At 35.1% G+C, this 23,861-nt stretch overlaps 1 protein-coding gene across 1 annotated transcript; it reads left to right on the top strand.

The window, feature by feature from the left end:
- Window positions 1–737: 737 nt before the first annotated feature.
- On the top strand, window positions 738–2,531 carry LOC113353686 (UPF0481 protein At3g47200-like). Its single transcript, XM_026597210.1, has 2 exons — window positions 738–1,426; window positions 1,534–2,531. Exons 1-2 carry the CDS (start codon window positions 791–793, stop codon window positions 2,140–2,142), a joined length of 1,245 nt encoding a protein of 414 aa, XP_026452995.1. The 5' UTR covers window positions 738–790; the 3' UTR covers window positions 2,143–2,531.
- Window positions 2,532–23,861: the final 21,330 nt, after the last annotated feature.

A 23,861-nucleotide genomic window follows, 5' to 3' on the forward strand; every position in this document is an offset into this window, starting at 1 on the left:
CGAGTAAGCTCGCATAGCTATCATACTGTCAACTCAGTAATTGAAGTTATATTATTGTTACAAACTCTAATCAGAGTCAGCCAATGCTATTAGATCAGTATTTCCTGTAATTCGTGCAGTTACATCATCCCAAATAAGAGTAGATTAGTATGATCTTCTGCAGTCATGTTCCCTGTTCAAGGTTGAATCAAAAGTTCTAAAAGCCTTACCGTGTGCTAAGATTTTTCTGGTTTGCTGGAGGATAGCTATGCTCTGCCAGTTGCCACGTTTTGCTTTTCCCGGAGATAGTCCATATGATGCTTCTGCAGAGTCACCTTTAATGTTGAAATTTCTGATGGATTTCCTCTTTACCCATGTAGCTACTCGGGGTGCAGCTGCTGTCTTTGCTTCTTCACCTATGGTTGTGTCGTAGGATCTTGCTCGAGTCCTGGATGTTCGAATAAGTTGCTTAGTCTTTCCGGCACAGTCAACAAGGACAAAGTAATGCTGCATTAAAAATTGACAAACCATTTCATACAAGTTACATTGACATGTACTGTCCATTTAAAAACTTATCCCATTGTATTGCACTCCACATAAAATCATTATCATTCCAGTCTCTCTCAATAGTTTACCCTGGGATCTTTCGCGGAAATTCCTCATAAGTTCATCCAATATAAAAAAATTTCATACTTCCAGTGCATAGACGACTTAGAATGTTTCTTCGCCAGATAAACTAAAAAAATAAAATAACGCGGCAGTATATAAATCATTCTCAGTGAATTTTTAGATATCTTTTTGTGTCGAAGCCATGGGATTCGTACCCGACAATCTTGAAGAGGTTAATCATGGATCGACAAAGGTTGATTATTTAACACTTGAATTTCTGTACAGCATCCTCAACTGGGATCATGCAGAGTCTTATTCCTGCGATCTCAACGATATTAAAAAAATATCTGACCAGATGCCAACAAATTCAAACGGGAGAAATCCAAGAGCAATATATGATGAGCCAAGGAATGTCTCCCTTGGTCCACACCACTACGGCAAACCTCAGTTGGATCGTATGCAAGTCGACAAATTGAGAGCTCTATGTCACTTTGTTAAGAGGGGAGGTCTTCCTGTCGATTCCTATCTTCAAGCACTAATGAAATTCGTAAATCCATTTCGGGAATCTTATGGTGATCCGGTTGGCGAAATTTGGCAAGATAACGATCGCTTTGTCATCCTCATGCTGCTGGATGGAGTTTTCCTTTTGGAGTTCTTGTCTGTTACTAGAGGTAATCAAAAGTATTCTGATTACGCTGCAACCGATCCCATATTTGGGCATGAGGGACATGTCTTGATATACGAGGTTATAATGCAAGACTTGTTGATGCATACAAACCAAGTGCCCTATCTTGTGCTCTCGACGTTGCTTTCCGTCTCGGAAGGCCTTCCTGAGAAGGTAATACTCATTTTTCAACCAAAATTTTATGTATTCATGCTATTATACATCTTAGTCTGAACTGCCGGGAGCGCCTTAAAATGTTTGTGTCACTGACATTCATGCAGAGCATACAAAGCATCCTATCATGGATGATGTTCGCCCCGAAAATAGAACCAGGCCTCCACTTATTAGACATGTATTTAAAGGGATTGTTGGCCGAAGGCCAACGTGCGGAGAAGGAGGATCAGCCGCAGGAAGATAAAAATGGACGTATTTCTATTTCCAAACTTCATCACAAATACGGTGTCAGATGTGTAAGAGTACAGAGCTACGACAACATCAATTTCGACAAGAACACTGCAACTCTTGAACTTCCTATTATCCACATCAACAAACAGAACGCACCTAAATTCGTCAATTTGATAATATACGAACGTCGGGAGGGTACCAAAAACAAGGATTTGAACTCTTATTTCGACTTCGTGGGATCTCTTATCCAGTCGCCTAAAGATGTTAACCAGCTCCGCTGCCAAGGGATCATAGTTAATTCTTCCAGTAGTGACGAGGCTGTCATGGAGTTGATAAAAGAAATTACTAAGGAGACTGTGCGAGGAGATAAGACGTGCACGACTAATCTGGTGCGGAATGAATTGAATGAGTTTTATCAAAAAGGTGCCACCAATATATTTAGGAGGTGTTACGCTGTCTTGTCTTCGACCTTGCGAATGCATTGAGATCTATTTTCCGATTTGGTTTTATAAAAGAAGCCATACTTCCAGACCCATTTCGACAAACTGCTCTTGGTTTTTCATCTCATCAAGTTTTAGTTCGAATATTGTGTGTGTTTGTCTTTATTGTTTCGCATGTACATTGCGCGCTAACCTGATCCAACCCATAGTGGGAGGATTTCCTTTATGACTTTCCTGAATTGGAGGTTAGGGGTTCGATTCTTTTCCTCTCATGCATATAGCGATGGTGCTTCTTGTCTGGATTGGTGTGTGATTAGCGCAATGGCAACCACATTTTACCTTTTGTTCCGCTGGTCATATGCATTGTACAATAATTGTAATTTTGTTCAAAAGAGTGTATGTTCACAATTAAGTTGATTTTTTTCTTTGTTTTTTAATTTTTCTTTTCGCACTTTCATTTAAATATTTCGTTGATTTTTTCCTTTGTTTTTTAATTCTTTTTTCGCACTTTCATTTAAATATTTCGACTCAAAAATTGAATCCTTTACTCATTCAAATTCTATTGCCTTTTTTATTTGCTAGAGGACAGTGAAATGAGAAAAACACTCACAACATTTTAAATTCTCCTGCCTTTTCTATTCCGCATAGGACAAGGAAATGAGAAAAAAAAACACACTATAACATACAATATGTATGGATCGTGGGAAGAGAATTTCGTTACCATGAATCATATTCCCCTTTAAAGTCCCTAAGTTAGACCCCAAAAAAAGCGGTCATCTTTAGTGACAATTGTCATTACCTGATGCAAAATTTACGAAATTGCTTCATGCCCCAAGTTTTCCCTCCAAGTTTTTTGTTTTATATGTGTTGCTTCCTCGTTGGTTCACAGCTAAATCTAGATTTTCTTTCTGAACCAAAATCGCCAATCACCGTTATAGTACACCCCTGATCTACTCTCGCTTCGACATCAAAATTCAAACTCAAATTGAACCATTCAGGAACTACTGGTAATAATATATCTTCTTTTCATATGCTAGTTTGTTTCATCGTGTAAGCAAAAAACAAAAAATTCCTCTAAAATGTTGGCTATTTTTAGGGATGAAATTTCGAAAATATTGGCTATTGTTTATTTTTACTTAATCACGAAATTTAGTTGACTTAAGTTCTCAGTGACTTAAAAAAAGTTCTGCTGAGTATAATCTAAATTCTCAGTGACTTACAAAAAGTTCTGCTATGTATAATCTAAATATTGGCTACTACGACGCAACTTCGTAAAATATATATTTCCTATCAACACTCTGTGTTCCCTCTCTCCTCTCTCTCACTCCTTCTTCTTCAATAAAATTATCACCAACAAGACTTCTCTGCTCAGATCTAGTCAATTTTGGACCAGATCTGACCAGATTTTTTACTATTTCTTGTTTTCTAGATTAGGTAGTAGTTTTAGCTTAGTTGTTATCATCTTTTCTATTTATCTACACCATTATGATGGTTTTATCAACTCTTTTGAGGTTTATCTTCGCTTTAATGCTGATTCATTTTGTTGGGTATTAAGATCAATAGTGATGCTCTCCAACGCCGAAATCTTCACCTTGTTTTCTCAGGTGGCGAAATCTTCATCATCAACTTATCCGACAATGAAATCTTCATAGTTTGACGATGGAAGCTTCATCACTAGTTACAAGAGATTTGAGCAAATCACTCTTATTTTAGGAGAACATCTTTCTAAAGAAGAAAAACAAACTAAAGTTTGGAAATCAATTCTGAGAAAAATCATTCTTCCTCTGATTTAGTATTTGTCTTACTCTGGTAATTCTTCTCTTTATCTTGTCGGATTTCTCGGTATTGTACTTTTACCGTATGTTCTTATTACTTTGTACTCACTTATTTTCGATCTTAAACTCATTGTAACCTCGAATTTTCATTAATTAAAACGTTCCTTTTTTATCAAAATAAATAAATAAATCTATATTTCCTTTATGAACCAAAGCTGCCAACCATCATTGTAGTGCACCTGTGCTCTCTTCTCACTTCGAAACTAAAATTCAAATTCAAATTTATATTATTTAGGAATTACTAGTAGAACTTCTATTCATATACTAGTTTCACCGTGCAAGAAAACTCTGATGGCTATGATGTGAAGTATGTGGCCCCTCTTTATTTATCAACACGTATTATAAGTTAGTTTTAAACTACAAAGAATTCATACTTTTTCTCATAAAAACCATAAAGTTAGTTTTCCTAAAAAATATCCCCATCTAATCCCATGGAAAAAAGAAACAAAAAGTCAGTTATTAAGACGCCGACCACATCGTAATTGCACCGCAAGCAAACAACAGAAAATTTCTTTAAATTGTTGGCCACTTCTAAGAAAGAAGTTGTTCCCATATTTCAAAAATATTTGATACTATTTATTGTTACTTAATCCCAAAAAGTTTTGTTCAGTATAATCTAATCTAAATAATAACTTGGAAAAGTAAAAGCAAGTAACACAAAAGGCTAACTATAAAATCTGTAATAAGTTGTATCTGGCATCTCTATAAGACTTAAAGAATCAGGTGTACCGAAACATATAATCTTATCATCTGTATTGAGTCTTGCACCCATTTTAGCTAAAGTATCGACTGTAAAATTCACCTCCTAAAAACCATGAGTATACTGAATTTCCTGCATTTTATTTTTAAGTTTATGCCATCTTGCTCTAATGTAGTAATCAAGTCTCTAATACAAGAGATTCATATATATAACTTCACATGTTATGTTTTCAATATAAACAACTTAAAAGCAACATAGATAGAAATGGAAACAAGTCAAGTCTTGTATTACTAACCTCGAATAGAACGATGATGTGTTCATTGATGTCGATACGTCTTCCGGTTCTTCAGAGTAACACGAGTTTCTCAACATTTCTAGAATTTCTAGTCTAACCTAACGAATTTGTCTCTAGTAATCTAATCAAGTGACTCAATTTTTGGAACTAAAATATGACAACCAAACAGAGATACTAACGCTTGGTGGGTTCAACCGCACAACACTCAAACAATAACCATTACAATAAGATCCAGTTACAAGAACTATCATGTAAAAATATAGTTTGACCGGGATTCACAATCCCTAAATGATAGAATACAATTTCGTAAAGAAATCTAAGTTATATAGGACGACTCTAGATTTGCAACTAGGATTCAACAGTGTCAGGGATTAAGAAATCTTGTTGCGAGGATCTCTTTATTTATAGATTTTCAAGGATTTTGAATTCAAGCTAAGGTTAGCTTGAGATTCAACCAAACATTTTCTAGTTTAGATGGAATCCAGTTTAGGAATTCATGTAAGCATGTGAAAAGTCCTCCTTGAAATTACACAGAAGAATATTCAATATGGCCCGGTTGTGGAACCGTGCATGATGATAGTTAATAGGTGCAAGTATGTCTTTGAATTTACAAGCACATAGTGGTGTTCAACAACTCTAAAAACTAAACAATGATCCAAGTCCAACGTGACTTTGTGAATAAAGTTGTCTTATAAGTGTCTGTGAGAGTTGAAGAAAAAACAAACATAGTCATATAGAATAGTTGGTGACCGATCTGCTAAACTATAACTGTTATAGGTTTGAAAACCTTTAGAAGTTCGCGAAGTCGGCCCATACGGATTTTCAAACCGGTATTGCAAGCCTTGAAATTTCGTAAAGTCAGGTCATAGGGTATGCAAACCCCCCATTCCTTAACTCAGATGTAAAGGGTTTGCAGACTTATACAGTTTGGTAAATTCAATCAGACTACACACAAGTATGCGTACCTTGCACCAAATAGTTCTATTTCTCTCATAATTCAATTTGAAACATTCCCAATAGCTATAAAAAGTATGCATTGTTGCTTCAGCAATTTTCAAATGATCAACTTGAAATAAAAATAGTTTCTGAATAATTCTAACTAAGTTTGCTAAGGATCCATGAGAATTCATTGCTCGAATCATATTTCTAGAGTTTAACCAAGACAAACTTGAATTCGAAATTTCTTTTTTGCAATATTAAATCTACTCAAATCGTACGACATAGTATCATAAGATAAAATGGTATATTCCATGAGTAAATAGGATAAGTCAGTCTTCACATACTTCTTTGTTGATGAAGTTCTCGTAAATATGTTTGTTTGTTCTTCAGTTTTCAATCTTCAATGGTTATTCAGTGATATCTGATACCCAACTACCATACTCTAATCCTAGTCCGAGACTTGACTTTAGTAGACCAGAAATCAAGATATAATTTTGCACATATAACATAGACAACAAGCTTAATATATCAAAACTTGCAAGTTCGACCGAGCGATGCTCTAACAATAAGGATAAAAATCACCTCAATAATAAGGTGATTTATCTGATATTGGAATCGTAGAAGCAGATTGTTGATGAACTACATTAGCAGAAGCAGTAATAAATCAGGATTCAAACAGAAGATGTAACTCGAGATTCCTCGGAATGTCATAATCCAAGATTAGTAGAAGTAATAGGTTCCAAATTATTAAATTATTGAATGTTGAAAGAAGTTTTGAAAAAAATTCTATTATGCCAATAAGCGTTTAAGAACATGATATATTAAATATTCATTAGGAACTGCACGATAATTCTATGCAAGTTTGTGAAATAGATCTAGCTCTATTGAAGAAAACAATCATCGAACCAGATCCTTTCTTGAGCTTTTGAAATTCAGATTTAAGCTGCACCAATCTACATTTAGTATTTGCACTATAATCACTTTTTAAATTCTTCCATATAGTAGGAAAAAGTTTTACAACCAAGAACTTGCACATGAAACTCTTCAATTAATGCAGAAAGTAACAAAGATATATTGCTTGATCTTGATTGAGCGAAGAAACATCGCTGAAGCAAATTCTTCATCAACAGAAGAAGAAGTAGAATCTCGTTTAATTGTAGAAGAGCCAAGAGACGAAGACTTGAGATACTTAATTGGAGTAACAAAATAGCCATCAAGCAAATCGAAAAGGATTATATCTATAAAGTAATGAAGCAATCCGAGACTTCCGAAAGATATAATTTGTTGAATTAAGTTTTAATAGAGGTTTGAAGGTTAGAGAAACATGTTGAAAAGTTTGAGAAGAATATGGATTCTCCTTTGAACTGAGAAATTAAATTTCAAAGCAGAGAAGAATTATTCTCTAAAAATGGATCAAGAGTCTGATACCATATCAGGGAACTATTTCAATCCATTTCTCCGCTCTTCTCAAAAAATGAGAGAGGGGAGAGTCCACTATTTATATTACATGCTCAATTGGCAGACTGTCAAATATGTCAGTGTAAGAATAGCTAACAAATCAAACGTAAAACAAATATTTAACAAAAATACTAACAAAAAATTATTGCAAAGATTTTATGTTACACTCTCTTATTACACTACTCTCTAACTGTTAGAGCATAGCTCGGTTGAACTCAACAAGCGTTGGTATATCAAGTTTAGTTGTCATATTTTAGCGAACCAAAACTCATTTAAAGAGTCGTTTGATTATGTACTAGAGTCAACTTCGTATAGGTTAGCTTGAAAGTATTAGGATATGAGACATTACAAGTATTACGTGAAGACTTGAATAAGTGAAGAAGTAAGGAGCTACAACGACAACATCATCCTTCCACTTGAGGTTAGTAATATTTGACTTGAACTGTTTCATTTCATAACGTATCTTTTAAGTCATGCATATTGAAAAAAGAATCGCGAAGCATAAATGATTATACTCTAGTTAGACGTAGTATTAGGGAATACAATACGAAGTATAACGCTTATCTTTTGAACTTCGTATATAAGACATCGACATAATCGTTTGAATGCTATCGTGATTATGTATGTGTATGAGGTGAATATTTCATCCTAGGAAACAACGTTTTACATTCGTTTAAAGGAAGTAAATTCATGAACTTGTTTCGTGAATCGAAAGGGAAATCGCTAGGCTTATTGGTATTGTTATTCATTGCATATCTTTTGAACTACCAATATGTGTGACTAGTATAACTGCTCATGACTTGTTTATGTTCTTGGTAAAACTATTCACAAGGCCTGACTTTTGTATTGGTATGACTTTTATTAGTGAAACCGATCTTAAGTAATCGCCTGAGATGGTATGATCGATTTAGTGTTATTGGTATGACCAACTCTAGGCAAAGGGGAACAGATCCTAGTAAGAGGTGCAACTGATCACAAGAGGGGAATCGATCCTTGTAAGAGGTGAAACACGTTTTTAGATATTGGGAACCGATCCTATGAACATGTACAACACGTTTTTAGATATTGGGAACCGATCCTATGGACATGTGCAACAAATACAAGTTAGGTACCATATATATGTGGGAGCCAATCCTAGTACCTAGTCAACCGAATTTTGGAAATCTAGTGTGACTAATTTCAGTACCCACATGGAGGTAGAACCGAAACTTGTTTTGGTAGAACCGTGAAACCCATGTTTGGTGATTGAGTGTTCTTAATCAACCACATAGTTCTTGGAAGTCAGATGAACCAATTCTAAACTTGTTTGGAAGTGTGGCAAATCGATTCCAAGATAGTAACTATGAAAAACGATTTACAAAGTTAAGATGTCGACATACTTTGAACATGTGCAGTAACGCTTATATTTTATTGTTCAAAGATATTCCTTAATAGCTAAAGGAAAATCCCGGATCGAAAATAAATTGAGAATCTTTTAATTAAGGTTTTTAATTTTATTTTCGGAAATAAAAATTAGTAATGTGCATTTACTAGTTGGAGATTTTCTAAGAGATTTTCGGTCAATATTTTGACAAAGCATTTCCAGGAATTATGGAAACCGAATTTGGAAATATATTGCATATCTTGAGAATATTTTCGGTTTTGGAAATTCTTTGGTGTCAAAACTTCCTTGGACTATAAATATCAAAGCTTGCATTTCGAGAAAACTAATCCTCAGAGCCAACAAAAATACCTAGTTGTGTTGTTACTGGTGGAGCCGCCTATTCAGAGAGGAAAGTAACCAAATTAGGCGAAATTTCTTGCGGCCGCTTGGTTTAAAGACTTCTTTGGGATTGAGAAGCTCTATTAGTACCATTGGTGGGAAGCTAGATAATTTCGGTTTATTATTAGTTTTCGATTGATTTGATTGACTAACGACTGTTGAAATTTGATTGCACCTAATTTGTTTATGCTTGAGAATCTTCTCTTCTGATATAAGATTCACTCAAACTAGATCAAATTTTCGACGAGGATCTTTAGACTGTTTGTAGAAAGACGTCTTGTAATAATCCATTGTTAACAAACTCTATTCTGTATGTGATTGATCACAAAAGATTCAAGTTGATTGTGTGCAGGAGTTTATTGAATATCTAAGAAGATTTGAAGACGAAGAAGATTTCTGATTTGGGTTCATAGTCTTTGGTGTGCACAATACCTGTTTCTGTTAAAAAGGATCCAACTACAATCGGTTTATCCTTGTGGTAGATTGGATTAATTAGTTGAGAAGATTGGCATCAATACAATTCTTTGTGATTAAAAGTATTGATTGCAAAATCTTGACAATTAATTTGGTACTTGTTATTAGATAGATCTAAGGACCCGATAAAGGAGTTTATTGGGATAAACGGAAGAGCCTTTTGTCGAAATCATATCACTTGGTTGAAAAGAGTTGTTACCAAACAGATTTGTTGTTCCTTTACTGTTTGGAATACGAACCAAAGGAATTGTTCCAAGTACGTGACTTATTACAAGTTGGAGGTGTGGGAATATAAACGGAACTAGGTGAACTATAGGTTAAGTTGCTTGGTCTCAACTATATGAAGTTGGTTTGATTTTGTATAGCGGCTTAATCCTGAGAGTATTCAATTCTGGACAAGATCCCGGGGTTTTTCTGCATTTGCGGTTTCCTCGTTAACAAAATCTTGATGTGTCATTTACTTTTATTTTCCGTAATTATAATTGTTGTTATTATAATTTAAAGTAAATTACACAAACGTTTATTCCTATTTACTTGATAGTAATCCTATTGTGTTTGGGTAAATCCGAACCTTTTATCAAGTAAACATACTTCGTTGTTGTATTGTCTCGATCTCGTATCTATAGATGATTACACGAAGTGTGAACCGATTAGTGGTATTCTCTCGACTCAGTCCATAGACAATGAGTTTCGTAGAAATGACTTATAGGTGGAAAAGTTTTAGATTGAGGTATATTTGGGTACCCTCGTCTTTTCAATTAGTATCAGAGCAGGCAAACACGAAAATATCTAACAATCTGTGTTTGGTGCGATCCAACCTATAAGATATGAGTCAAAGTAAGAAAACCAAAGCTAAACTTATGAAGAACTCAGTTAACGTATGTCAAGATAATGAGAATAATATCTCAGAGATGGTCAATGGAAATTGTTCTTGTAATTCTTTTCGAAAATCAAAGAAAAGTCTATGACTAATAGCTTGATTGCGAATCAGGTTCCTGATCAGAAAAGAATGAATCCGAAACTCAAGAAACATGTTTTGGATCCGAGTCCAATCTCTAGTGAAAAGTCTTCTGTTTCCAATTGTGAAAAAAGATTAAATTCACTAGTTTGCCCAAGTTTTTAATTTCGAAAAGTGTTGGGAACATTTTTCAAACATGTTCAAAACTATTCAGAAAAGGAAAAAACCATTGACAGCCTAGATGATGTCCTAGAAATTATTGTTCAAATGAATGTAAGAATTTGTGAAGGAAAGCGAGAAACACTCAGTCTTAAAAATAATCTGATATATTATGAGGAACAAAAAATGGCTCTATGCAACTAAGTTCATCAACAGACTACAGAGTGTGAAATTCTAACTCAATCGCTGGAACATTCACAAATAAGGAATAAGATCCTTATTGAAGATGTTCTTACAGAGACATGTCGAAAGTTATATCTAGACAAGTGTTTAGAAAAAAATTTCCAACAAGGAATGGATTGTTAGAGCACTTATTGGTCGAACACGTATGAGTTGCTATCTCAAGCATGTTTGTCAATGTTAGTGATTAAAACTATAAGTCTTGATTTTTTAGTCTACTATAGCTAAGTCTCGAACTAGGATATAAAGTATAGTTGAGCTCAAGAACTCCGTGGCGATCATCATACAAGACGAAGAACTACTCAAGGAACTGGTGGAACTTCATCGATTAAAAGGTATGTGGAGACTTGAACTTATCTATCACTCAAAAGTCTATCTACTCTATATCCCATCTTGAGATAAAAGTCGTTTTGCTATATAGACATTGATTATACACATTTGCTATTTCGAGCCGAGTTTATCTCGCTTATATATTTATCGAAATATGTGTTGGTGAGCTTTCGCTTTGGCCAAGTTCATCTTTACCTAGTGACGAAAGTCATATTATGTTTCAATTACTTGAAAATGGCTTTGACGAAAAACAGTTTGTGAACAACAACTATATAACGTCCTCTAAATATGTTTCAATGATTGAAATGAGAGTTTAGATTATATAACCATTGTTGGATATAAGCACTGTGTGGTAACACATATATGTATAAGTCCTTATTCCTTGAACCAAAGTATGCGTAGTTTTCTGCTCAGGAAAACCAGAACAGAGTCCACGAACCCAGTCCGCATACCCAGTGCGCGAACTGTCGGAGGTTCTCTTCCCGAAAAATCTGCTTGAGTTTGTAAACCATTTACAAACTTATTTCGGGTACTTAAGTCCGCGTACCTAGTCTGCGTACTTAGGTTGGTTGTTTTCTAAAAACGATTATTCGTGAACTTATACTTATATAAACTAAGGAATGCAAGTTTGCAAACCGTGGCTATAAAGTTCATGAATCGATTAGAGTGAATCAAATCGTTTTTTCTTCGATTATGTCTTGTATACTTCTATAAGATCTAAGCAATTGAACAACTCTCTAACTAGTTCATTTGAGTCATTTGAACTAGTTATGGTAAAGAAGAATATGGTTGATATGAAAGTGCTCATATGGCTAACCATTTGGTTAACTACTGTCGAACCAACTAGATGTACATATTTGGGTACGGTTACACAAACCTAAATAAACGTGCATTTCATTTGTGTCTAACAAGCTAAGTTTTGATCTAACGGTTGAAATATATTAGCTTGAATCTAATCAGGTTTTCATCTAACGGTGAATATTGAATGCTTTGTTACTAACTAACATTTATTGCAAACCCCGATTTGAAAGACTATATAAGGGAGAACTCTAGAAACTTGGAAACCTAATCCCCACACCTCGTGTGTGATAATAGTTGTATAAGATAGAGTCAATTCTCCTTTAATCTTAGGTTTCTTATCGAGACCCTGTAGGTTAACGACTTGAATACTTCATTGGGATTTTGAAGCCAGACCGATACTACTTTCCCGTAGTTGTGTGATCTGATCTTGCTGTTCATATCATATTGAGTACAATCGTAACGATTGGCTTGAGATTTATATCTACGATAGGCAATATATAAAAGTAATCACAAACATCTTCGTCTCATCGTTTGTGATTCCATAATATCTTCTTTCGCCGCGTCGAATAAGATTATTGTGAGGTGATTGATAATACTGAGCTGTTCTTCGGGAATACAAGTCTAGTTTATCAATTGGTTCCTGTTCACCTTGATTATCAAAAGACGGAACAAAACTCGTAGGTATTTCCGTGGGAGACAGATTTATCTATTACCGTAGAATTTTCTGTGTGAGACAGATTTGTTTATTAAAGTCTTCGACTTCGGGTCGTAGAAACTCTTAGTTGTGGGTGAGATCAGCTAAGGGAATCAAGTGCGTAGTATCCTGCTGGGATCAGAGACGTAAGGAGCGCAACTGTACCTTAAATCAGTGTGATATTGATTGGGGTTCAACTACAGTCCAGACCGAAGTTAGTTTGTAGTAGGATAGTGTCTGTAGCGGCTTAATACAATGTGTGTTCAATCTGGACTTGGTCCCGGGGTTTTTCTGCATTTGCGGTTTCCTCGTTAATAAAACTTCCGGCGTCTTTGTTATTTCTTTTCCGCATTATATTTTGTTATATAATTGAAATATCACAGGTTGTGTTTTTGAATCAATCAATTGGAATATCCGACCTTTGGTTGTTGATTTACATTGATTGATACTTGAACATTGGTCTTTGGTACCGTTCAAGTGATTTCTATTGTATTCAATTAGACTCGCAGATTTCTATTTGCTTGAGTAAGAATTGAATCGAGAAAGAGAGATATAACTCTTTGATATACGTTATTGAGTTTGAGTCTAGTTGATTCTCTTATAAGTATATTAGAGTTAGTCCATACAGATTGCTAAGCGAAATATTGGGTGTGGTTGTTGTACCCCCTCTTTTTCAATTGGTATTAGAGTAGGCAAACACGTTTAAAGGACTTACAAGTCTGTGTTTGTAGCAATCTGACTCTATGGACAAAATTTCTATCTCCATAAACGTACCACCAGTCTTCGATGGCTCAAACTACCTATGGTGGAAAATTACTATGCGTGCTTTTCTTAAAGCTCGTGATTTTCAAACATGGGTACGTGTTATTAATGGCTATGAACCTCCAGTTAATACGTACAACGATGTACCTATACCGAAGGATATTGGTAGATACATCCCAAAAGAAGTTGTTGCTGCAAAGCAAAATTCTGACGGCTTAAATGCTATCATACATGCGATTACCATAGATCTTCAGCACCATGTGACTATGTGCATAAAGTCTAAAGAAGCCTGGGATATCTTAGAAACCATACTTGAAGGAAATACCAATGAGAAAAATATCTAGACTTCAAAACCTAAGTTCTGATTGGGAAAACCTTCGATGGCATATGAAGAAACGTTTGATGAGTTTAATCACAAAGTGTCTGAAATTGTTAACGCATCTTTTTCATTGGGTAAGACTATTCCTGAAAAGGACATTGTGATGAAAATTCTCAGATCGCTGCCATCTATATACGATTCTAAGAAGCATGCCGTCGTTGAAGGAAATAATCTCGCAACGCTTTCCAGAAATACTCTGGTTGGGAAGCTAAAGATCTTTGATCATGAGCATACGTCCAAGTCTAGTAAGGATGTTGCTTTCAAAGCACTAAAGAACACTAGATTACTTGATAAAAGTAAAAGTATCTATATCTCTGAAGATGATCTTTCTGAGGCTGATTCATCAGATGAAGATCTTGACAAGTCAGTCTCGTTGATCACAAGACAGTTTGGGGATCTTCTTTTCAAGAGAAGTAGACGGTTTTCCAGAGATAAATCAAAGTCATCAGATAAACCTCATAATCGTGTTCCTCCTAAAAATAGGGATATTGATGAAACTGATGACGATGGTATGCCTCAGTACTTTAAGTGTAAAGGCTTTGGTCATTTTTCAAATGAGTGTCCAAATCGAAAGAAATACACTGGGAACAAAGGTCTTGTTGCAACTCTTGATGAAATGTCTGACAATTATGATTCTAATGAAGACGAAAAATCAAGTGTTGCACTTATTTGTGAAAATATTTATTTTGATAACTGTAGCAATACACACATCAATATTGATATTCTTTTAGAAGAAAACTCAACCAATCTGGAAGATAAAATTGACCTTTCTATTGGAAACTTTGTGTATAATGTTTCAGGTTCTTCTATGTGTCTTACAGCTTGCACGTCTCAGATGCCTGAACTATATCCAAGATTGACGTGCTCATATTGTTCACTCAAAGTTCATGAACTATCAAAGTGTTACAAGTACAAACACAAATTGAGACATGTCAACAAACTTCAACGAAGAGCAAATCGTCTAGCAAACAAGCTTAAACTTGCTCAGAAGACCGCTGAGGTATGTAAGATTTTATCTCCGTCTAAGAAGTTAGTTTCCAAAGACAAAATAAGACCATTAGAGGAAGAAAGTATGGTCAAATCGTTTTGATAGACATAGGTCTGTGGATTCCTATCAAGAGGAACATGGTGGATAAATTGTTGTTCACCGCAACACAACATGATTGTGTTGATTTGAAGATCTTGTCTCATGTGCCTGATCAAAAGAGACATGGTTATGTATCGCTCAGGCTTTAGGAAAAGTTTTTTTTCTTCTTTTCTTAGGTTTTTTTCTTTGGAATTCTCTGCCGAAATGAGGGTTATTTTCGACAATTCTACTCTCTCTAGGGTTCAGAATTATACGTGCACGAACCTGTTAAAAAGTTTGCGCAACCCTACATTCCTTTTTCCTTCCCTGGAACCTTTTTTTATCTTGAGACTACTTGTTGAGTTTAAATTGTGATTTCCTCTCATAAACCCATACGTTTATGGATACTCCAAGCATTATGTCTTCTGATGGAAAAGATGTTAATATGATTGTCAAGCCATCAATCATGAAGGAAAAAGAGAAATCTCCGTTATCTCCGACATTGAAAAGAAAAAGAAGGAATCTGAGGAAGCCAAGAGCTGTTCCTTCAAATTCTCAGAATTTTTCTGATGTTCTTGAAGTGTTGACGGATATGCATAAGGATATTCAACAAATAAAGGCTTTTGTGTTCAAGACTCATGAGATTCAGAAGGCCCTGGTTCGACATCAGTCAAGATGGTTTATTGATATTAACTCCTATCTTCATGAACTTTATGTCCCAATGGCTGTTGACGACAAGGAGTTCATGGACGATAAAGAATTCTTCAAAGGTCTTAATGTCTAGTAAATCTTCTTATGGGAATTTTATTCTTGTTTTATTTAGAAGAATAACTAGAGTTTGGAATAGCAATTATTGTGATTACACATAGCTATGTAAAACGTTTTCATCTTCCTGTTTTTAGGTTTATTTGTTTAAATTATAAAATTGTTTGGAAGATGATTTTTGCAGTATCAATCTTTATGGTTTTATATATTAAAATATGTTATGGGATATGTGTGTTTGCATCCGTGAACTATGATTGTCCCATACTTTGTCAAAAGTTAAGTCTTTCATATATCGATATACATGTATTGATAGAAGAATGAATGAGATTTTGGCATTACAAAAGTTTGAATCCTATTATGTCATTATTTATGGAAGATAGGATGAACTTTTGTTTACGAGGATTATGTCTATTGTATGTCATTGTGAAAATAATGATGGAAAATAGAATGAATCCTTGTCTATTCCGCAGTATTGATCTTCCCCGATCCTTATTTTATGTATATACTGTGCGGCTCCGTAAGTTCTCTTATGTTGAGCATTTCTGATTAGATTAATCATGGGTTTTATTGTGGTTAATTTAATTGAGTATTATTTGGATTCAAATTCATATTCGTATGTGATTTGTTATGTCCAAAGAAATCCTTATTTTATCGTGAAATTAAGGTCGCTCTTGTTGTTCTTTCGGGGATGACATTTTATGGGGGAGAGTTCTTAATTGAACTTGTGCTTAATTTCCAAATCTTTGTGGAGAGTGCGGCTGTGGAATATTATAGGGGTTATCTTGTATCTTAATAAACTCCTTGATGAAAGCATTTAGCTCCGGATTTATGATTGCATCTAAATAGATTGATATGTGCTTGCTTTTGGTTATGAAATGTCTCTATGAAAATTTTCATTAGGATCCCGTTTTCGTACCTTTGCCAATTTTATTGACAAAAATAGGGACAATTAATGTGTAGTTCACACTACAAATACATATGGTTTTCGGATCATTATGTAATGGGGAGTGGTTTCCATGTGAGATGGAGTATTGACTAAGGGGGAGTGATAGATATCACCATGGTATTATTGTCGAAGTTGTGATAAAATTGAACTTTGATGCTATGTAGTAATACTATGACACTGTGTAACAATGATTGAGAATTCTTGTTTTCTCATTGTTATAGCTACGGATTTTCCAAAACGATAATGCTAAACTTACAACCTTTGGAATCATTGGAGTACTTGGAAGTGACGAAGATTTCGAGTAATGCTGAAGATTAGGCATGTGGAATATGAGCTACACAAGTTTATTTATCTATTTTTGTATTCCATATGTATTAATAGTTTTGTCACTAAAATTGACAAAGGGGGAGATTGTTAGAGCACTGCTCGGTCGAACTCGCATGCGTTGATATCTCAAGCATGTTTGTCAATTTTAGTGATCAAAACTACAAGTCTTGATTTTTAGTTTACTATAGCTAAGTCTCGGACTAGGATACAAAGTGTAGTTGAGCTCAAGAACTCCATGTCGATCATCATACAAGACGAAGAACTACTCAAGGAACTGCTGGAACTTCATCGACTAAAAGGTATGTGGAGAATTGAACTTATCTATCACTCAAAAGTCTATCTACTCTATCTCCCATCTTGATACAAAAGTCGTTTTGCTATATAGACTTTAATTATACACATTCACTATTTCGAGCCGAGCTTATCTCGCTTATCTATTTCTCGAAATATGTGTTGGTAAGCTTTCGCTTTGGCCAAGTTCATCTTTACCTAGTGACGAAAGTCATATTATGTTTCAATTACTTGAAAATGACTTTGACGAAAAATAGTTTGTGAACAACAACTATATAACGTCCTATAAGAATGTTTCAATGATTGAAATGAGAGTTTAGATTAAGTAACCATTTTTGGATATAAGCATTTTGTGGTAACACATATATGTATAAGTCCTTATTCCTTGAACCAAAGTATGCGTACTTTTCTGCTCAGGAAAACCGGAACAGAGTCCACGAACTGTCGGAGGTTCTCTTCCCGAGAAAATCTGCTGGAGTTCGTAAATCATTTACAAACTTATTCCGGGTACTTAATTTCGCGTACCTAGTCCGCGTACTTAGGTTGGTTATTTTCTAAAAACGATTATTCGTGAACTTATACTTATATAAACTAAGGAATGCAAGTTTACAAATCGTGGCTATAAAGTTCATGAATCGATTCGAGTGAATCAAATCGTTTTTTATTCAATTGTGTCTTGTATACTTCTATAATATCTAAGCAATTGAACAACTCTCTAACTAGTTCATTTGAACTAGTTATGGTAAAGAAGAATATGGTTGATATGAAAGTGCTCATATGGCTAACCATTTGGTTAACTACTGTTGAACCAACGAATGTACATGTTTGGGTACGGTTACACAAACCTAAAATCGTGCATTTCATTTGTGTGTAACAAGCTAAGTTTTCGAGCTAACGGTTGAAAGATATTAGCTTGAATCTAATCAGGTTTTCATCTAACGCTAAATATTGAATGCTTTGTTACTAAGCTAACATTTATTGCAAACCCTGATTTGAAAGATTATATAAGGGAGAACTCTAGCAACTGGGAAATCTAATCCCCACACCTACTATGTGATATTATTTGTATAAGCTAGAGTCGATTCTCCTTTAACCTTAGGTTTCTTCTCGAGACCCTATAGGTTAACGACTTAAAGACTTCATAGGGATTGTAAAGCCAGACCGATACTACTTTCTCATAGTTGTGTGATCTGATCTTGCTGTTCATATCATATTGAGTACAATCGTAACGATTGGCTTGAGATTGATATCTCCGATAGGCAAGATATAAAAGTAATCACAAACATCTTCGTCTCATCGTTTGTGATTCTACAATATCTTCTTTCGCCGCGTCGATTAAGATTATTGTGAGGTGATTGATAATACTGAGTTGTTCTTCGGGAATATAAGTCTGGTTTATCAATTGGTTTTTGTTCACCTTGATTTATCAAAAGACGGAACAAAACTCGTAGGTATTTCTTTGGGAGACAAACTTATCTATTACCGTAGACTTTTCTGTGTGATACAGTTTTGGTTATTAAATTCTTCGACTTTGGGTCGTAGCAACTCTTAGTTGTGGGTGAGATCAGCTAAGGGAATCAAGTGCGTAGTATCCTTTTGGGATCAGAGACGTAAGGAGAACAACTGTACTTTGGATCAGTGTGAGATTGATTGGGGTTCAACTACAGTACATACCGAAGTTAGGTTGTAGTAGGCTAGTGTTTGTAGCGGCATAATACAGTGTGTTTTCAGTCTGGACTAGGTCCCGGGGTTTTTCTGCATTTGCGGTTTCCTCGTAACAAAACTTCTGGTGTCTGTGTTATTTATTTTCCGCATTATATTTTGTTATATAATTGAAATATCACAGGTTGTCCGTTTGAATCAATCAATTAGAATATCCTACGTTTGCTTGTTGATTTACATTGATTGATACTTGAAAATTGGTTTGGTACCGTTCAAGTGATTTCTCTTGTATTCAATTAAACTCGCAGATTTCTATTTGTTTGAGTAAGAATTGAATCGAGAAAGAGAGATATGACTCTTTGATATACGTTATTGAGATTGAATCTACTTGATTCTCTTGTAAGTATATTAGAGTTAGTCCATACAGATTGCTAAGCGAAATATTGGGTGTGGTTGTTGTACCCCCTCTTTTTTATGGATACATTAAGAGGACATATAGAATGTCTTGAACCAAAGACATCAGCACTATGTCGGATGGAAGATCTAGACCACACAGGGTCAAGTTCAAGGAACATACCATCCTGGGTACAAGATTTAATCAAGAATATAACATCTCGCAATATTCCTGATGAAGAGGATGGGTTCGAAACCCACACAAGGGATCATGATAATGTCCCTAAAATAAAGAAGGAAGAAATTCCTCGAAAGGTATTTAGTGAGGAAGATCCTCGCCCCAACGCTTAGTTGTGTTGAATTGTGCATCCTTACAATGCCCAATCTCTGATGTAAGGAAGCACACATATCTGGGGAAATTTGTATCCTGTCAATAATCTCTTATTCAGCATAGAGAGTTTACACAATCTACATAAAGACGATGGTCTGTCTCCTTGTGTAGAAAAGTTGTAAAGCAAACAACTCGTGCTAACATGAAAATTTTTCTATCTAAAGTATCTCTTGATACTGATCTTGAAGATAATCTCTTTTTGGAGAAAGTTGTGTTTCTGCAACACATAAGATGCGAAAATCTTTTCAAATCTTGTCATAATTATTTATTTAAGGCTGATATTTATGTTTGGTATGTGTTAAAGATATTTCAAGTATATGTACTCAACGTGTCCGAGAACTTATAATAAAGGATGTATTCTCAAACCATATCTCAAGCAAAACTTCTGAAAGCCTTGATTGGAATAAAATCTAAGGAAACTATTCATCTTGATGATACCTTCAAGAAATCTGGTTGTGAAGATATCGTAAATGAAAAGGAAGATGTGAATCATCTCCTTTTCCAAAATAATTTGGATGCTAAGATTGATATTATCAATCCACGTCAAGTCCTCCTCAGTACTATTGAAACTCATCATAGACAGGCAACACTACTAAGAACTGTTATCCGTAACCAAAGAAAGCTGATTAAACTTGGAATCGGTAACAGGGAGTATGCTCGAAATATTAATCGAAAGGTTAATGCTTTAGCCTGTGAACATAATCAAGGTATTGTGTGCATAATCCGAGATATCAGACGAGAGCTGTTGATGATGATCCTGAAAAATTTGAGGAAATTGCAGATGATCTTTGAAAAATCTGCTGAAAAATAGAGATTAGTTTTGATTACTTCAATAAAGTCTATTTGGAATAAAACTATCTTATTATGAATAAAATTATTTACTTTATAATTTTTCTTGTGTTAGTTTTTGGTTTACATAGCCGGTGCTTGAATGCGTTATCTTATTGCTATGTATGTTTATGGGATGTTTGATTTCGATTTTCATGACCTTAATATTCGATCTCATATGTTGTGAACCCTTATGGATTTGGTGACTTTTTGGTTTAGCAGGATTAAATTCTAGCCAATGTTGGTAGGCTTTATCAAAGGATCATGAGGGATCATGATTTAAACAATATGTGAAAAAGTCACAATATGTTGAATCGTTTGGTTTAGCATAAAAGCATATGTGTTTCGGGGTTTCAACTTTTGCTTGCAATAGTTAAAACCGGTTTTCAACCTTTCTCCGGTAAAGGTTGGTTGCTGTTATTCTTTTGTTTTGCATAAGGATGACAACATAATGATATTTCGTTATCAATTCTCCCTAGAAATAAGATGCAAACATATTGGAGAGGATGCGAAATTTTAGGTAATGACTTTGTTAGTTAATCGTTTTCCTATTTAAGAAAAGCCTAATTTTATTGCGTATATTTATTGCTTTTGCTTAACAAAATTTCGCTACAATTGATGTTTTATTCCATTATTTGTATATGGATATGTGTGTGATTCAATTGTTTCCGGTTAAGAAAAACTATTGTTATCTTGCTTTATTGTTTGGTATCAATCGTTTAGGCCTACAATAATTTCGGTGCAATTGTGGTACTTTAATGTCTATGTTGTTTCAATTGCTTCCGGTTGAGGCAAATAATTATACAAGTTGATTTATTTGGATTGTATGAATTGTTTATGGCTTAACAAAGGGAAAGGTTTTCAGGATGAATTGTTTAGTCCAATTCGATTCCGGATAAGAGAAACTAAGTTAATTCTGATCTTAGTTAGACTTATCAAAGTGGAGGTTTCGGTTATTCAAGTCTAATCGAATTCCTTAACAAGAAATGCTAGTTAACTAACCTAGTACTTGTCTTGTTTAAAAGTTAAAGGTCTAAGTTGTATGGATAATTAGAACCTGATGAGAAAATAAAGTTATCTTTATTTTGGTCTTATCGAACAAGCGATTGTATTTGTACAATCGGTTTAGCAAAGGAACTAAGATGTTTAGTCGATTTTTTGGTTTGTTAAACTATTAGGGAAAATCGCTCCGGGAAATTGTTTCCTTGGTAACATATCAAAACAAAATTACTTTGTCGTTTCGGTTTTGATGTTGGTTATCAAAAATGGTGTGTGGAACCCTCGTGCTTAACTATAGAGTGCAAGTCTTGTGAGATTAGTAAGATCCTTTCGGTTTGTACTTTATTTGCTCGTACCTTTGTCATTTTGTGACAAAAAGGGAGAAATATATGGAGTAAACAAGTGATACTGGTATTGATTTATATTGATTGGTATCACTAAGGGAAAAGACATTGGTGCTTAAACGTCATATCTAACGAAAGAGTAAGGCATAAACTAAGAGGGAGTATCATATCATATTGATACTTGTAGTTACATGGACTACTGTGGATGGGGAAAAACCATTCGTTGTTTTTTCAGGGAATTGAAGAGATGAGCGTGTTGTCGAGACTCCTCAACCGAGAAAACTGTTCAACCTTATACAGATGCGTTCGAGAGATCAATCTGTATGACTCCGGCCTAAACCAAGTCAATGGTCGTTCCAGAGTCAATTCGATCACAAAGAGGCAGATGGGTTGATATGTGAGAGGGAAGCTGAGAATTGTGTGGGATCAATGATGATCAAGGATTGTGGATGTGTTGAAGGTTTCTGCAAGTATTCTGTGAACTGATGAGTTCAAATAAATCTGGTAGATTGATGAATTTTTTAAAGTAATTGCTCGAAAAATTATGTGTAGACGAGTGTTGTTGTCCCTCAATCATAGATTCAGAGACTTATTTATATTGTCAGAATAGTGAACACCTTGATCCCAGTAAGTGTGACGGTTTTTGGAATGAAAGCATGGGAAAGTGAAAGATCGTGGTAAAGTCAGTTCCATGTCATGTGGAGACTTGACTGATCGTGCACCCACTACTTTGCTAACTCCTTCAACCGTTTGCATGACTTACTCACATTTGTCATTGTGGATGAATCCACGTGCCATAGGCCGCCAGACCAAAACCCTAATCGGTATCCCCCCATGTGACGTGATTGATGTCTCACGAATCTTGGAGTCTGCATGACAGACGTGTACTGATTAGTCAATTTTTGACTGATTAGACAGTGAATCTAAGTTTTGTTGAATTGAACATGAGTGAAGAATGCTCAGTGATTCATGGATTGAACATGTCTGTTGAGACGTAGTTCTTTGAATGATGTTGACATGCGCGTATTAGCAAAGATTGTAAATTCAACGATGAATTACTGAATATTGATAGTTGGATCAATATTCAAGCAACTGAGCAAGTATTGCTCAATTCGACAAATCACTGAATATCGATAGTTGGATCAATATTCGAGCAACTGAGCAAGTATTGCTCAATTCGATGAATTACTGATAAATTACTGAATATTGATAGTTGGATCAATATTCGAGTAACTGAGCAAGTATTGCTCAATTCGACGAATTATTTATTGGTGACGTGACCCAATAAAATATTAATTAAAATATTGGTAGACTATCGAATATTATAACAATGGTGCAAATCATGTATAACAATGTCCATCTAAGAGTGTCCATGAATCCTCCTCTTGCTCGTTTACTTGTCACTTGTAATTACATCAATCACTTGCAATAAACAGACATAAAAATAAAGGAAAACGGTGTATATACATGGAAATCGGATAAGCAAAGCTGGGCAGTATTCGACGAAGTCGAGATTAAGGTAGAAAATCATTGGAAGGAGGCACTTCAACCGGGACTAACACTATGTTTGTTTACTCCTGACTCATCTGAGTCGTCTGGATCTGAGTCATCTGTATCTGAGTGAAATCACCTGACTCATCTGGATCTGACTCAATATGTTTATTTTGAGTCAGATCTGACTCATCTGACTCAAAAAACGTGAGTTAGTGATTTGGTCCCGTGAGTCAGGGGTATTTTGTTACCTGACTCAAACGGGTCGAGTCTGGGGTTTTGTCTGAGTCATAGGTCGAGTCAGATCTGACTCAAAATGCAAAACAAACGGTCTGACTGCTGACTCGGCCCGAGTCAGAGATTGACTCAGATCCAGACGCCGAGTCAGCTGCAAACAAACAAGATGTAAGTTAGATCTACATAGAAACAAAAAAATTTGTCAGTACGTTTACATAATGTTCAAGGTCCAAAACTT

Source organism: Papaver somniferum, chromosome 2 (genome assembly GCF_003573695.1).
Source record: "Papaver somniferum cultivar HN1 chromosome 2, ASM357369v1, whole genome shotgun sequence".
NCBI classification, from domain to species: Eukaryota; Viridiplantae; Streptophyta; class Magnoliopsida; order Ranunculales; family Papaveraceae; genus Papaver; species Papaver somniferum.

Bases quoted from the DNA above. Each gene is read 5' to 3' on its own strand.
- LOC113353686 (XM_026597210.1), top strand. From the start codon at position 791: ATGGGATTCGTACCCGACAATCTTGAAGAGGTTAATCATGGATCGACA. The intron at 1,427-1,533 runs GTAATACTCATT...ACATTCATGCAG, and splicing joins CGGAAGGCCTTCCTGAGAAG to AGCATACAAAGCATCCTATC.